The following is a 16,573-nucleotide window of genomic DNA, read 5'->3' as shown; positions in this document are numbered from 1 at the left end:
TCATCCAAAAGTTCGGGGAACCGGAATTCAACCGGAATCGATCGATGTCCATACGGGATTTGGCGGAAAAAGCTGGGACATCGATCGGAATGGTACAGCGGATCAAGAAGCGGAACAACCTGAAGACATACAAGAAGTAGAAAGTGTCCAAACAAACGGCTGAACAAAAATCACGAGCTAAAACAAGAGCCCGGAAGCTGTATCATCGGATTTTGCAGAAGCCAGATGCGTGCATACTCATGGACGATGAAACTTATGTAAAAGAGGATTCCAGTACTCTTCCGTGACCACAATTCTACACTGCAGCTATTGGGGAGGATGTGAGTGACCACGAGAAGTCGATTGAGTTGGAAAAATTTGGCCAGAAAGTGCTTGTGTGGCAGCAAAGATATTATATTAAATTGGCAGGCAATCTTCTCCTGAGGATTGAAGTCGACGAGTTTCTTTACAAAAGGAACAATAAATGCCGATATCTACCAAAAGTAGTGTTTGCAGAAAAGGTTGCTACTATTATATGAGAAACATACGACTCCACCATTGTTCAGGCCGGATTTGGCGTCAGCTCACTACGCTAAATCCACTCTTAGATGGTTTGAGGATAACGATGTAGATTTCGTTGAAAAAGATATTAACCCACCAAACTGCCCCCAGCTTCGCCCCGTAGAACGAAACTGGGCTATTGTCAAGAGAGTTTTCAAGAAGGATGGTAAGGCCAACAGGACCATGGCGGTTTTCAAGAAAAATTGGAATGCTGCAACCAAGAAGTATGATCAATCAGCCGTACAAAACCTAATGAAACGCGTCAAGTCGAAAGTCCGAGAATATTACCAATAATTACTTTTTTACTTGTATTTCTTTATAAACTGTAAGAATAAGCTTTTTAAAACAATTCCGAACTGTTTCTTTGTTTGAATCATCGATAAAATCAATACAATAAAAAAAAATGTGTTTATAACTTATTATTAATGCTTTTTTTTTATTTTCATCATATGTGATGTAATTTTACAAAATTTTTTCGAAGTGTGTAGAGGATAACGTTCGTGTCTTTTAAGCCAACGGTCATGATATCGAAAATGGTCACAGTGGACTCTCTCCCCAACAGTAAAAAAGTGCTCTCTAGAGCCACCATTTATCATTTGTTTACTACTTGGAAGAATCATGAAGTCGAAGGTTTGAAAAAGGAATAAGTCGATAAATACCATTTTATTATCTTAGTTTTTCACTAGGTATGTCTTATACAGTGAGCGGCAGGTTGCTTCAGTCGTGCGATATTTAACCGAGGCGGGCGTCGGTTTCGTATGTTGTTCACTACGGAGAGTATTGGGCACATCTTCACCATCGCCAGATAGTGGTCTGACTCGATGTTGGCGCCTCGACTTGATCTGACGTCGATTATGTCCGAGAAGTGCCGGCTGTCTATCAAAACGTGGTAGATCTGTGATTGCGTTTGGTACGGTAATCTCCAGGTGTACTTGTGTGGGAGGCGGTGCTGGAAAAAGGTTCTACGTACGGCTATTCGTTTAGAGGCGGCGAAATCTATGAGTCTTGGAGACACTGATTGTGGCCAGTTCAAAGCATCATTGAAATTCTCTTCTGCTTACTTTTGAATTTCTTTCTTTCACCCGAAAGGGATGAATCATCCGCGAGGATGAAAATCCCGGAAAAAAGAAAAAAAAGAAAACAATTCTTTCACCCGAGCAGTGAATAATGGATTCACTTTCATTCTAGTAATGATAGTAAACTCTTCAAAAGTGAAATTTGTTGACTTGAGACGAATAAAACGAAATTTCCTTTTAATTCATTCCTTTCGACGATTCCATTGTTCGAGTGCGTTCGTAGGAATTGCATCGCAAACCTCGGGAGAAATAAAGCGTTTTGAGATTCGAGACTCCCCATCGATTTCGGACTCAATAAATTATATCTATTTAATCGAGAACAATTTATATTTGTGTTCCTAATCTAAACGTTAGAAGAAATGCATATCTGTCATCAACGGTCTAGCCCGAGTTTTTCCTACTACAGACATCCTTTTCGTGCCGGCGCAAAGAACTCTGATCCTGGAAGACCCGGCCACAGTGACAGGTAAAGGTTCGCCCGAAATGCCCGGCCGCCATGTGCCGGCTGAGTCCGGACGAGTATTTGAACGATTTGTCACAGAGATTACACTTGAAGGGTACCAGCGTGGTGTTCGGATTGTGTTCCTTCTCGATGTGCAGCTTTAGCGCGTTTTTCTGCCCGAACCGGCGATTGCAGTGCTCGCAGGGAAACGGTTTGTACTGTAAGACAGTTTTGTTATTACTATAGTTTTTTGGAAAACCGAAAGGTGTGAAAAGTGAGTCCGGATTTAGAGGGGAAGGGAATGGGAGGGTGAGAGAGGGTCCTGGAGGAAAACACGCTAAGATGTTAGAGCAAATCAAAACCAAAAATTCTGAATCAAAATTGAACTGTTCAGTTCAGGGAGGTTGCACAAGTCAACAAAGATAACATTTATTTTTCACTAGGTGTCAAGATTCTAATTATTTTTTAAAGGCGTTGAAAAGAAGGGAAAAAATCATTTTTTTCGGCATCACTATAAACAATTACTAAAATATTAAAAATGTTGGTAAGTATAAAGTCAATGATCAACTTTTAAGACTAGTGAGAAAAAAAATTGTTTTATTTTTTTGTCAATATTTCCCTATGCTATAAAAAACGAAATTTTGATAAAATATGAAATGAATTTAAAAAAAAAATGGATCTTTGTTATTTTTCAAAGAATTAATCAAAACGTTAAAAATTGTCAAAAGATGTTAAACAAAAAAAATTAAAGTCTTAAAAACCTTCCTTCTCGGTCCCTAACTGCACCTTTTAGATACGATATTCCAGAAAAGATAAAAGCATAACTATTTACACTTTTCCTGAAATGAGAAACTCTACAATCCTTTATTTTTCTATTTTTGAATAAGGTTTCTAGAGTCACTTAGCATGAAAAGAATAATCATCCGGTTATGGTCAATTAGACCAGGATTACTATATAGGTTTTGAAATCAAAACAAATCAACCAATGAATAAAAAAAGTAACAAATTTACAGGGAGCTTTTATTATTTTTGTACAAATTCAAAAAGATTGATTTATTTTGAAAATTTGTCATTTTTTGCTAAGTAATTTTGGGCATAAATCGATGTTTTTATAAGTCTGTTAGTTATTTTTGCATTTATAATACACGAGAGTTTGACTAACGAATAGTAACAAAAATTGTAAGAGCTTACAATACATGAAAACCATTATTGAACGGTTATAACTGAAAATATCATTGATTAGGATTAACAAGATATTTTGATGTAAGATCAAAAGAAAGCCCTATTAGACAAGGATATTTTTAAATGCTTAGCCAACTCATAACTTTTCGTTTAATTTATTTCTATTCAAAACTTCAAAAACATTTAAAGTTAACAACTTGAGTTTTCAATAAAATATAAATTGAAAATGTTTTCACCAATAATTCAACGATTTTTGTTACAGTATGAAAGTTTACATATAATGGGTTAATGAGGTCTTTAAATTTAGGATTCTGTTAGTAGAATTTTGGATCAACTAACTTACTGATCACCGGTTACGCTCTGTTTCAATAAATTAATTCAAAACATAACAACAGGAAATTTTCAAGAGCTTACCCCAGTATGAATCATCATGTGTCGTTTGAGAACCTCCTTTTGGATAAAACCTCGGCCGCACTCTCCACAGAGGAACGGTTTTTCTCCGGTGTGAATCCTATAGTGGCGATCGATAGAGCTCTTGGTGGGGCACCATTTTCCGCATATATTGCAGATATGTCCACTAACCGGATGAGTGCTAGCGTGAGTCTTCAGCTGTTCGATAGTCTCGAAAACCTGCTCACAGTGTCGGCATCGGAAGGTTCCATCAGCTTTGAGGGCTGCCATAGATTCACGGCGTTTATTGGTACTTTCAGTGTTAAACTCCATACAAATGATGGACCCATCCATGCCCTGAACTTCAACCTTCGTTCGGTCCCTATCTTTTTCCACCTTCATGACACATTTGTCATCGATGTCAAATCCCGGTTGCTCAGCCAATTCTGCTTTAACTGCATTAGTAACTGCCTCTAGCACATCGTCGGAATCGTCGGATTGTCCGTACAGGTGCTGCTCTTCTAGATCTAACTCTTCATCCATTCCGTACGCATCTGGATCCGAAACCTCAGATATGATGTACTGATTGCTGTGATCTGGCTGGGACGTGTTGTATTTATTTTCCTCGTCTTCGTCCACTTCTAACATTTCCTCATCGTAATCGGGATATTCGGATCCTTCAGTCGCTTCTATTGTGAAAGAAGTGGAAGACTGACTGGACAAATGATTGGGAGGTTCAGAAATGAATTCTACAGAAATCAGTGATTTGCTTCCAGCAGCACTGTGCTGTTCGTTGAAATCATCTATATCATGTGTATTAGTTGCAACATTTCTGAGATTACGTTTGCGGTAAATTTCATTTCTTACTGAAGCTTCCAGGTTTCTCATTTCATCTTTAAGGGTTACAATTTTCTGCTCCCAAGGTTCTTGATTACGTTTCTGCTCGATTGCATCGATCTTACGAATGTAGCTGAGACTGGCTTCGTAATCATCATCGTCATCTTCCAGTTCGTCCAGAACTGAACTATTTTTCCCGGCTGCCAAAAGTTTAACGTGTCGTTTTAACCTGGATTCATTAACCCGACATCGATTACGGAAGACGTACGTTTTCTCCAGCTGGTAGTGACATGCTTGACACACTTTCTTGGGCAGATTATCCGAACGGTGAATCTGCACGGGCAAAAGAACATTCCAGTTAAAAGTCTTAACATTTAACATTTTGAAAAAAAAAACTTACCTCGAGCGATACGCTGGCCATAATCCGCATCACCAGCGAATTATCTTCGGAGGAATCGAAGATTTCATCGAGCACATCGGAGCTTTTCAGACACAACCGACAAAGATTCGAACAGCTCTCCTGCTTTATCATGTTGGCTGAATGTTTCTGGTTACCTGGATCAATAAGTTTTAACTTGAAAAACCGATGAAAATGAGAAATTCAAAAAATCCAAAAATTTTCTCGAAAGCAACAGCGAAATGCGATTTTTGTTTTGGTTTTGCTACACGCTAAAAATGTTATACCAATTATACCAAATAAAATTCAACGTAGATTTTCAAAAAGTCCTAAATAGGGAAACAAAATGAAAATTTAATGAATATTTTAAAAATATTGAAATTTGATTTAATTTGTAATTTGTAATTTATTGATTATCAACTTCAACGGAGCCTGTTAGTTACAATTAACTTGATAGTCAGGTTAAGGAAAACAATTCTTGAAAACATTCTACTTATTGAGTGTTAATAATAAAATTATATCATTTTGGTAAATTTCGATTATGGATTTAAATCGCATACTACGCACATACTACGCACTCCCCGCATAATCAAATACCGTACACATAATCGTCTGAATTATTTGATTCTGATTACATTAATAGTCACGAATATTTTCGCGTCTTCGCTTATTGCGTCTTTGCTTGGGATGATAAAAAAGGATTTCCGAAAGATACGATTAATGATCTAGAAAAATTAACTTTTCGCGTATCTGAGTGTAATGTGTCTTCGCTGCTGCTGTCGTCACGTCACGAAAAAAAAAACACGAGGCATTCGGACCCGCACGATTCTGAAAAAAAAACCTTCGTAATTAAGCCAGAAAACCCATAATTGGTAAGAAAGGGAATTAAAAATAATCTCACCAAGGCCGACAACAACTTAAGCGGTGAAGGTGAGTCAAAAATTGTTTGGTTTGGCAAAATTTGAAATTTTTTTCTCCGTACAGCTCGACGAAGTATCAAAAACAAATTCTTTATTCGACCGGACATACACGGGAACAGTTCCAGCGCTAAACCGCTGGGCCGGGACCCAACACAACTTCGTCAACAGCAGCAGCGGTAAACATAATTCTGGTGAGAAAAATACTTGTTCAGTTCCTCCCCACGATTGCGAGCAGCTACCGATCATATCGCCATCACCACCGTCTCAGTGGCAACAGCAGCACCACCAAATACAACATTCGTCGGAAGCGTTCCTTCGCACCACAACCCGTTTTCCGGTGGAAGATAAATGAACTTCCGGCATACCATCGTGGCCAGTGCAAACAGCCGGACGAAATTGTGCGGCTGAAACGGCTCTAACTGGAACGAAAAGCAGGCAGGCAGTAGATAATAACTTTGGCAAAATGAAAACACCACTCGTCCATCTTCCACCACCATCACCAGAGACAGAAACCATCAGCAGAGCAGTAGCTACAATTTCTATCATCACTGCAAAAAAGCGAACGCAGTTTACCGCACCAGGCGTGGAAGTGGCTAAGGCAGCGGTCACGATGGCTGGTTTGTTGACCAAAACGGTTACGAACTTCGGTTACAAATCACGATTTGGCGAGGAAGTTAGCGGTTACGCAGTTTATTTCTACGGCTAATGGTCGGAATCCAGCTAGCATCAAAAATCACAGGGCCACGCAGCTATGAAGGTAAGATCCAACATCCCTTATCGGTTGAATGGTCTTTATATTTTTCTTTGTTTTGCAGGTTTAGCCATAAACATAATGTCAACAGGCGTAGCCACAACAATCACCAACAGTAGCGGCAATGTGTGGTGGAAATATCATCATATTACTTGTCCAGTTCTTCCTATTGCGACTACAGGCAAAGCCGTCACTGATTGTATCACCATCACCACCACCAGCGGCAACAGCAGCACCACCAAATCCAACAGTAGACATCCGCCGAAAGCGTTTCTCGCCTCACCCCGGCAGTCTTTTTTTTTTCTTCTCAAACGGCGGAAGAGCTCCAGGCGGCGGAAATGGCTCAGTTTTCGAACTGGATGCGAAAGACAAAAAAAAGGTTCATTAAATCGGCAAGGTATGTTTCCAGTTTTTTTTGTCAGAATACAATAATAATTTTTCGTTTCGAACATAGGAATCCAGAGCAGCTCAAAAATTAGGAAACCGACACCTTGAAAAACTCAACGAACACATGGTTCCGGTAATGTTTCAAACATCAATTACTTCGATTGAGCTCGATCTTGTCCAAGGCTATCCACCGTTGGATGCCGTAATTGAAGCAACGAGGTGTTGCTGAAGAAAATGGAATGACTGAATCGAGCATTACTTCAACCAGAATGGCGATAACGAACCTTGCCTAGATAAGGTCATGGGATTTTTCTATATAGGACTGTTATTGTTACTACAGTAGTGCCCGAACGTGAAGAAAGTCATATCTAGTCTTAATTCTGCACATTTCAGAAGATTTTTTTTTTTCATATTTATAATTATTAAGGTATTTTACTTTGAAAGCTTCATTTTGCCGAAAGTATCCATTTCATTATACTATGTTAGTAAAAGCACAAAGAACAGACGTACAAGCTCGAACAAAAAATCTTAAAAAAAGTGTGTAAAATTTCAAATGAAGACATCCAAAAAATATGTTGAAAATTGAGTTTAAACAGTGGCACCTATTGCGCCGTTCAAAAGTTACAAATCAAATGTTCAATTGTACAGTTTTCGAAAAGGCGTAACCGTGTATATGAACTCATAATTAAACTAATGCCGCTGGAAATTTTACACAAGTTTCGTGGGCTAGCTTGTACGTCTGTTCTCTGTGGTAAAAGGGAGGAGCCATTATAGTCTTGGTAAACAACTTTTAGGAAAGGAAAAGGGAATCCAAGATCTGTTTTCCATCAGGGTTTCAGAAGATCTAAATCAATATAGTTTTATAATAATAATACCATTATTACCTTAAAATTCAAGAAATGTAGCTACAAAGATATGCTTGTTAGTAAAATTGCAAAATGTGCCGAATTTGAACCAGTAAAGAGTTAGGACCTGGTAACGGTAAAATAATGTAACTATCAAATGCCATAGTTTAACAAATAGAATAAAATAAAATAACACGAATCGTTTTCTTTTACTCCATAAATCGTGAAATAAAATAACACGAATCGTTTTCTTTTACTCCATAAATCGTGAAAAGATCTTTCAAAGATACATAGTATCGTTTTAAAAAGTTGAAATGGATGATATAACAACGATTACATCTATCGTTTTGCTTAATTTCCTAGAAAAATCTCTCTAGAAAAAAGCAAAAAAATGAATCGTTTATTTACTTAACAACCCGTTCCCTGTATCGTTATTTGTGTCTAAACGATTCCATTTGATGAAAAAACGATTAGTCTAATCGTTCATTAATAATCCAAAAACTATAAGGGGAATCTTTTGGGTGTCTTGGGTAGAAGATAGTGGGGATCGTTTTTGTATGATACTGCTCCATGCGGGTCATCTTTGAAAAATATTAAAATGGCTTGGTTTAGCGTTTTAAATGCAAAAGAAACGCACTATACGTTGATAACGATTAAATTTAATATCTTTGTAGGGGAGATGAGGGCATAATGGGCACCTTAAGGAAAATGCTTATTTAACCATAGAGAACAGCTGTAATATGTGAATTACATCATTGATTCGTGTTCCGACACTCAAATAGCCTATTGTCTAATTGGATGAAACTTGAAAAAGTAGATAAAAACGTTTAAAGATGCATTTTAAAAAATTTTGCCGAAAGCTGAGCAGTCACTGTAGAGGCATAATGAGAAACCCCCCGAGGCAGTATGAGCACCATTAGAGCAAACGCACCAATGAGTGAGTATACGCGGCCCGGTTTTGCTCATTTCAGCGGCCCGGTTTTAGGATACACACTCTTTCGCGCACCAGTTGGGTGAGCATCGCGGGCCAGTCTTAACTGTTACACTGAAAAAGGGAATTAAAAAATCATTCATATTAATAAATTCAAAGCGGCAGTTATTTATTCATTCGAAAATAAATTATTTTTTTCAATTGTATTCAAATATTGCACTGTGTTATGGTTAAAAGATACATTGAATGCTATGCATTGAATTTTTTTCATAGTTTAAAAAAAATTTTAAACAGTTGCCTGATAAATTTTTAAATTAGATTCTTACGAACTCGTTCTGTTTAGGGACGTTGGTTCCATACGATTATCCCTAAGGTTCCGACGAAGGCATGGTTTAAGCATTTTAACATGAGTCGCGATTTCATTCGCGTGGTTTCTCGGCTCATGTCAAATCACTGCCGGCTTGACGCGCATTTGTTTCGTATACAACTAGTTACAAGCAATGTTTGTGTTTGTGGGGATGGCTACCACGACATTGATCATGTTGTGTGGACGTGTGAACGGTTTGATCGATCGAGGGCTTGGCTACTGGATACCCTTAGGGCCCGAAGTAAACTACCTGGTGTTCCAATTCGAGACATCTTGGCAAACTTAGATCTTGAATATTTGTACCCTATATACAAATATCTTAAAATGTCTGACTTGGTCGTTTAGTCCTCTTCCCCTCTGTCTTTACTCTATCTAATGCTCTTTTCGTCTATTCATTAGAACAACCTCTCGTCCGACCGGTTCGATAACACCGGAAAGAAGGCTGGCCAGGAAGACAATACCTGAGGTAGCTAACGAAACCACGCTACAGGAAGCCACCACCAACCCAAGACGGAAATCTGTACTCGAGAGTGACCCTACACAATCCTCTTTCCTTTCCTCTAGTTAAATTAATTAACAGTTGAGTAGCCGCGACGATTACGGCCCCCCTCTTACTAACATCACACAAAAGTGAAATCAATACTCGGCACAAAAAAACTTTATGAGTTAAATGCCTTAATAAAACTACTTGTTAAAAAAAAAAAAAAAAACTCGTTCTGTTTATTTTTAAGAAATTGTACAATATCGTACGTGGAATAATCATGAAATTCAACCTTATATCGATACTCCCTTCGGGCCCTAGAAAAAACCACCCTATGTTTCAGTGAGAGATGTGCTGGCCGTGACTTGGGCCCCATTTTCGAAATATACCTTTTCCTCTTCTAAAAAAAGTGATGAATAAAGAAGTTCCAAAAAACCTTATATCGATATACGTTCACAAATGGTTATAGTATTTTATAAACTGTTTAGGAAATCTTAACTGTTCTTAACTGTTAAGAGATCTTTTAAAAAATAATTCGCATATGGTGCCACCCAGACAGTCATCAAAAATCCCAAAGCACATTTCCAGTTAAGTTACCATGCGATCATTACTATTTTGTTATTTTAAATTGAATTTATCATGCATTTTATTCAACATTATGTAAAATAAAGAATATCATCAATAAGCATTTAGTAGTCTATAATTTTTCAGTGCATGTTTGCTCTCGCCCCTTTCTTGTGAGCAAATTTGGTGACTTTGTCGGTCCCGACGGCAACGGCCCTATTTTGCTCACCCATATACTAACCCCCGGTGCGGTATAAAAGTGATTAAACTCGTGAGCATTTTCACTTTGCTCGCGATTGCTGCGGATGCTCTTAATGAAGGCATAATGAGCATTTTCTGCAGGGAATCTAGCAGCGAATTCGACTCGATGAAGTCAATTGAGCAATAGAGCTACAGCTCAACTTGTATCGTCTGACGATTTGGCCTATTGGTTAGATGTCGGAGAGATAATCAGTAGGCTCGAGTTCGATTCCTGGTGGAGGTGTTTTTTTTTCTTCTTTTATCATTTATGATCATGATTGCACTAAACGGTGAGGCGTAGATTCATCAAACAAAGCAAAAACAAAATAATCTAGGTCTGTTTGTAGAATTCAAAGAATTAACACATGTTCATACATTATGTTTCTGGTGTTTTGTTTGACGGATGATGCTTGGATGCTATTAGCCGTATAATGTAACAATAAAAAAAATCAATCATGAATGGTATGTGCAAAAAAAAATCCCCTCGAACAGGAATCGAACTCGAGTCTACTGATTACCTCTCCGACATCTTACCAATAGGCCAAATCGTCAGACGATACAAGTTAAGCTGTAGCTCTATTACTCAATTGACTTCATCGAGTCGAATTCGCTGCTAGATTCCCCGGCAGAAAATGCTCAATATGCCTTCATTGAAAGTGCTCTGTTCGCCTCTAGTGAACAAATTAAAGTAAAAACGCGTTTTACAATTGATTAAAGTGAAAAATCAAAAATTTTATGATGCTGAAAATTGAAAAACAATGTGTAGATCATGTTGCAGTGCGTACATTTCAGATCAAGATGATTTAAAGGTCATAAAAGCTTATTTGGTGGTGCTCAAAAATTATAATATTTTCGTCACTTGAGAACCTTGCTGGTTATTATCCCGAATAGAAAAGTAAGGTGAAAAAACCATGAAGTTCATTTTCACTCTATCGTGGATTTTATTGTTGATAATATGAATAACATGGTATTGAAACCTTGAATGCACTGTCAAATTCATTGTTTTTTAGTATGATATTCATGGTTTTGGTACAAATTACCATGAAAAAGAGGGGTTGTTAAGCAACTTAACCATGAAAAAATCAACTTTTTTCCATACATTTGAAAACACAAAACTCTAAAGTTGATGGTTATTTCAGCATCCAGTTTTTCTAATAGGAACTGTGGAATTTATCGTCCTCCAATGAATTTTCATCGGTTTTTGAATATGTTTTGACCGTAGAATTTCATGGTTGACATTTATTTATATTTTGATATAGGGGGTTTTCGGATAATTTTAACAAATCAAAATTTTTAATTTTCATTAATTTTATTAAAACAAACTTACTTACATTTTGATATCGTTCACTTCTCCTCTTCCTGGATAGAGAATTGCTTTTTCCAAGCATGTTTGGATGCCTGGGCGTAAAAATCGAATCCATTCTCATCCGACCGTCGCAATATTCTCGTACGATGGACCCTGCAGAACAGACTTTGTATATCAGCTCCTAAATTTAAAAAAAAAAAAATGTTGTGAATAAAAAAGACAAAATTATTTAGTCTTGAAAAGTACTTACCGTATGAATTTTCGTTTGAAAATTGTCGAAAACAAAAAATTACTGTCCGGATAAATGGCGCGTAAACAAAATCTACACACGAACAATTTATTTTATCCCTCAGACCGAAAAACGTTTACACTGTTACACGATTGCAACTGTGAAGCGTCATGAATTGACAGTAGATTTTACGGTTACTTTGAATACCATGGTGGTTTCAAATTTTTTGAAGGTTGATAAAGATTTTGAAATTAGGATGAAGTTTATTGTTAAGTTGAATATTGCTGTTTGGTTATATTATAAACCATGGTCTTTGCTATTCGGGATTTAATATTTCTGTAAATATGAAAAGGATATTTCTTTTTTGGTGAAAAATTAATACTATAGGTAGTACGAAACAAGTCCTCATGAAAATTTGTTTAAGAAAATACGTACTTATGTAGAAAAATGGACTTCTCATTATGCCTCGGCTGCTCGTTATGCCCTCATCTCCCCTACATTGAAAATAAACTTCAACTCTGTGACACATCCTAACCCTTTGACGGAAAAGAGTAGTAGGACCACTAGAAAGATTAGTAGGAATTCTACTAGCCACCTACTAGCCGTCCCATTGTTTTCTAGTGGAAAATGGCCCAACCGATACAGTAGAAATGACATTCCCGATTCAGAATGACAGTTCTCGTTGACATCTGCTACGGTTTGATAGTATTGGTGTGTTAGATAAATGCTTATGTGTGTGTGTTAAAGAAGTATGATTGCATATGTATGAGTGCGTATTAGGAAGAAACCACATTGAGGGAAATTTCTCATTTTCAATGAAATGTTTTATCCTTCATATTTTCATTTTATTTGAAAAAAAAATTTAACACTATTACACTTTAAAAGGCACAATTTTTAATATCTGGACGCTGCAACCGTTCGGCACCAGAAGACCATCTCGTCCTTGTCCTTCAGTTGGGGTACTGGAGTTCCACCCGGCCCAGTGCTTTGGTGATCTGGGGCTCGAAGCTATCAATGGAGCACCTACATGGAAAGCTGGCTAAGTGGAATGATTACACCAAAGGCTGCAAAAAAGGAAAAAATCGAATTGAGCAATCAATCGAATTATTGAAATTTTTCAACTTACCTATTCCAATGAAAACCAGACTCCCGCGAAGAACGCTGTTGGCGGAAGCGCTTTGGTACCGTTCCTGGCCCATATCTGGAAAAGACCGCCAGCACCTTCATATCCGTGACGAGCTGTGACAAGAAAAAACATTGTAAACATTTTAATTGCACTTATTTCTAGACATCTTACCATTTTTCAATCCGGCTCCGGCTTCTTCGGTATGGCGGCAAAATGACCGTTGAGAAAACTAAAAAAAATTCAGGCCTACTTTGATCACCTACACCAACAAACAAAAAGTCGTTAAAACGATCAATCACTGTTGTACAGGCAAAGGATGTTATTGGTATGCAGGGTTGCCAACATATATTTTCAAAAATCAGGGAACTGGTGAAATAAAAATCAGGCAAAATCAGGCTACATAAGTAACGGAAATTCCTCTAAAAGTGATGACCTTTTTTTTTTTTTTTGGTCATCACTTCATTTTTCCTGTGTTGTGGGCCTACTTGGTTGCATAATTCTACTGAATCAAAGCCGAAAGATTCCTTTTCATTCCCTTTTTAAGATATGAATTAATGGGAATCTTTCGATTGGTTTCATTCAGCCACATTTTCGCTTTTTAACTTCAGCAATGGTACCTAATTTAGTTCCTTACTACCCATTTTTCATCACATTCGCAAAAATCAGGCAAAATCAGGCATTTTTTGAAAAATCAGGGAAATTCAATGGCTTTTCAGGTTGTCAGGCAGAACCTCGAAAAATCAGGCAATCCCTGAAAAATCAGGCATATTGGCATCTCTGTTGGTATGTTCATAATTGCATTTGTATACGTGCAATCGGTACAATCAGCTGACTGGGCTGATGCACGTTTAGAACTAAAATCAGAATTTATGGCATTGAACGCAACCCTACGCGCGGAATTTTTCTCTCAACAATGATCCGCATTGATTGGGAAGGATTTTGCTTTTTCTATACACACAAAACTTTCGAGGCCGGAATTTAGCAAAATTTTGCTCAAATTTGACCAGCTAGAAACTTAGCAATCAATTTAGCAATATTTTTTATATTTCTAGCAAACGAGAAAAAAAGTTAGCCGCCGCAATGTTTACTCAAATTTTTAGCAAAAACCGGAGTTTTTTTTTTTTTTTGTTTGTTTTGCTAGGATTTTAACACTCTCGTGTTATTCATCCCTTTTCCTCCGTGGCTTGTCAAAATTTTGAATGGTGTTCGTCGTGTGTACTCATTTTAGTTGTTGGATGTACTCATTTTTGATGTTGTATTATATTTGGTCCATTAAATTACTTTTTTGAAGAAACAGTATAATTTTCTTCTCTTCGATGGGACAGTTGGATAGGATCTGTCTAAGACTGTTCCCAAGACCGGACTCGATCCTAGCTTGCTGGTAGCAAGGGCAGTTTAGAAGAATATGTTTTATGCTGAGTTGGACCTGGCAGGCAAAACACATAGGAGGGTCATCCATGGCCATCAGGTATCCGTGGGTCAACCGGGTGTGACCTATACGAAGCCGTGTCAGTATTCGCCTTTCTCGAATAGACGCTCGGTCGATCCATGCTTCAGTAGTATTTTTTACTTCTCTCAATTTATTCTGGGCTATAATGTTCCAGGTCTGGGACCATGCTAATGTGATGTGTCGTTTTACCCATTTCAGAGCGTCAGGGGAGGGAATCGTTTGGTTTTGGGGATCGAGTTGACTACCAGCTGCCGCAAGGTGGTCCGCTCGTTCATTTCCGGCAATGTTTGAGTGTCCGGGAATCCAGCACAGCGTTATACCTTTCTGGATGGCGACTTCTGACAGAGTAACTATCCATGGATGTTTGATGTTTCCCACAGAAACCCCTTTCAAGACACTGGCTGAATCCGAGAAGATCACGGATTGTGTAGTTGGGCAATAATTTTGGGCAGCTGACAGTAGAGCGAATGCTTCAGAGCTAAAGACCGAGCAGATCGATGGCAGAGGAAGTGAGACATTTATGTTCTCGCTCGTAATACCACAACCTACTCTCCCATCGAGCGTTTTTGATCCATCGGTGTACAATTTTGGGACGTCTTTGTATTTCCGTTCGACAAGATGGTAGAAATGAGGCAGTACATAGGACGGATTTGTGCCAGCCTTTATTTTGGAAAGCAGAGACAGGTCTACTTTGGGAGTGGACGCATTCCATTTTTGCAACCTTGGGTCGTATCGAGGACAGATGGCAGGTATTGAGGCTTGGATTCTGTTTAAAAACATTTGTGCACGATGAACCATAGGAACTTCCTGATTCCGATTCAACGATAACCATCTGATAGTCTTGATAGAAAGAGCTTTTGTAAGGATGTATTTAAACGGTAACTGCCCACTTTCCACCATCAGTGATGGAATAGGGCTACTTTTGAAACAACCGCTTATGTAACGGATTGCCTGGTTGTACAACGGTTCCAGTTTTTCCAGTACTTTTTCGGGTCCTCGGCTAAAAAATCCGACTCCATGGAGAATTGTTGGTAGCAACCATCCGTGGACAAAAAGATGTAATGATGAGCGAGATCCCGCCCAGTTCGAGCAGCAGAGTTTTTTGAGAATATTCAGCTTTCTTTTGGCGGCGTTACGGACGCAGTTGATGTGTTTGGTGAAACGAAGTTGGTCGTCTATCCAGACCCCAAGAATTCGGGCTGACCGAACCAGGGGAATGTTCTTGTTCTGCATTTTCAGCGGAGGGATCTTACGCAATCTTTTTCTATGAGGACCTAGGTGCATCAGTTTGGATTTTTCCGGTGCAAAGGTGAATCCAACTGTAGGGGCCCAGGTGGAAATCTTGTCGACGGCTAGTTGAAGCTTTTTCCGAGCAATGCGGGAGTATGGAGAGGATGATATTAAGATGAGGTCGTCAGCGTAGGCCAATATTTCGGTATCTTCAGGCACGATCCTAAAAACGGATTGTAAGCCGATCAGGAAAAGCGTTGGAGCTATCACCGAACCTTGAGGTACTCCGTCATGTATGACTTGGGGTGCCGAGTATTTACCGTCTATGAATACTCTCGCTGTTCTGTTTGTTAGGAAGCTTTGTATGTAATTTCCCATTCTACCCACAATCCCCCATTCTCTGATCGAGGAGAGAATTCTGTAGCGGCTTACTCGATCGAAGGCTTTCGACAGATCGAGGGATAAACATTCTACGTGTCGGTTATTTGATAGGGCATTTTCCAATATGCTTTCCAATGTTGTTAAGTGATCGTCGGTGGCGAGACCAGGACGAAAACCAAATTGTCGATAATCAAAGCGGTTATCTTTCTCGAGGATAGAAACTAATCTCCGTTTAACCATACGCTCAAGGATTTTGCCCATACAGTCAAGGAGTGTAATGGGACGATAGCTGTTCAGCTGGTGTAAGTCCTGGTTTGGTTTGGGAATGGGAATTACAAGTCCTTGTTTCCATTGGTTGGGAATATCTCCACTGTGCCAGATCTCATTTAGGATGTTGAGGAAAATAGCTCTCCCTATTGGTGGAAGATTTCTAAGCAAAGGATACCCGATTTCATCCATTCCAGCAGAGTTTCCATTTCCTTTTTCAAGGGCTTTATCCAG

General features: G+C 38.5%; 3 protein-coding genes and 1 long non-coding RNA gene across 4 annotated transcripts; 1 reads left to right on the top strand and 3 right to left on the bottom strand.

The window, feature by feature from the left end:
* Positions 1 to 1,957: 1,957 nt before the first annotated feature.
* On the bottom strand, positions 1,958 to 5,140 carry LOC129746159 (zinc finger protein 37-like). Its single transcript, XM_055739671.1, has 3 exons — positions 4,868 to 5,140; positions 3,655 to 4,800; positions 1,958 to 2,276 (listed from the first exon to the last, which is right to left on the bottom strand). Exons 1-3 carry the CDS (start codon positions 4,997 to 4,999, stop codon positions 1,998 to 2,000), a joined length of 1,557 nt encoding a protein of 518 aa, XP_055595646.1. The 5' UTR covers positions 5,000 to 5,140; the 3' UTR covers positions 1,958 to 1,997.
* Positions 5,141 to 5,458: 318 nt separating this feature from the next.
* LOC129748142 (uncharacterized) lies at positions 5,459 to 7,933 on the top strand. Its single transcript, XM_055742644.1, has 4 exons — positions 5,459 to 5,794; positions 5,849 to 6,541; positions 6,600 to 6,932; positions 6,990 to 7,933. Exons 2-4 carry the CDS (start codon positions 6,490 to 6,492, stop codon positions 7,028 to 7,030), a joined length of 426 nt encoding a protein of 141 aa, XP_055598619.1. The 5' UTR covers positions 5,459 to 5,794; positions 5,849 to 6,489; the 3' UTR covers positions 7,031 to 7,933.
* Positions 7,934 to 12,719: 4,786 nt separating this feature from the next.
* Positions 12,720 to 13,316, bottom strand: LOC129744461 (uncharacterized). The gene is made up of 3 exons (XR_008736921.1): positions 13,183 to 13,316; positions 13,012 to 13,124; positions 12,720 to 12,949 (listed from the first exon to the last, which is right to left on the bottom strand). It is a non-coding gene; the product is annotated as an uncharacterized LOC129744461 (long non-coding RNA).
* Positions 13,317 to 14,269: 953 nt separating this feature from the next.
* LOC129741639 (uncharacterized) lies at positions 14,270 to 16,069 on the bottom strand. Its single transcript, XM_055733385.1, has one exon. It carries the CDS (start codon positions 16,067 to 16,069, stop codon positions 14,270 to 14,272), a length of 1,800 nt encoding a protein of 599 aa, XP_055589360.1.
* Between the last annotated feature and the right edge of the window lie 504 nt (positions 16,070 to 16,573).

The sequence above is a fragment of the Uranotaenia lowii genome, chromosome 2 (genome assembly GCF_029784155.1).
Source record: "Uranotaenia lowii strain MFRU-FL chromosome 2, ASM2978415v1, whole genome shotgun sequence".
NCBI lineage: Eukaryota > Metazoa > Arthropoda > Insecta > Diptera > Culicidae > Uranotaenia > Uranotaenia lowii.
The sequence above is the reverse complement of the archived record's forward strand: the minus strand, read 5'-3'. Positions and strand labels throughout refer to the sequence as shown.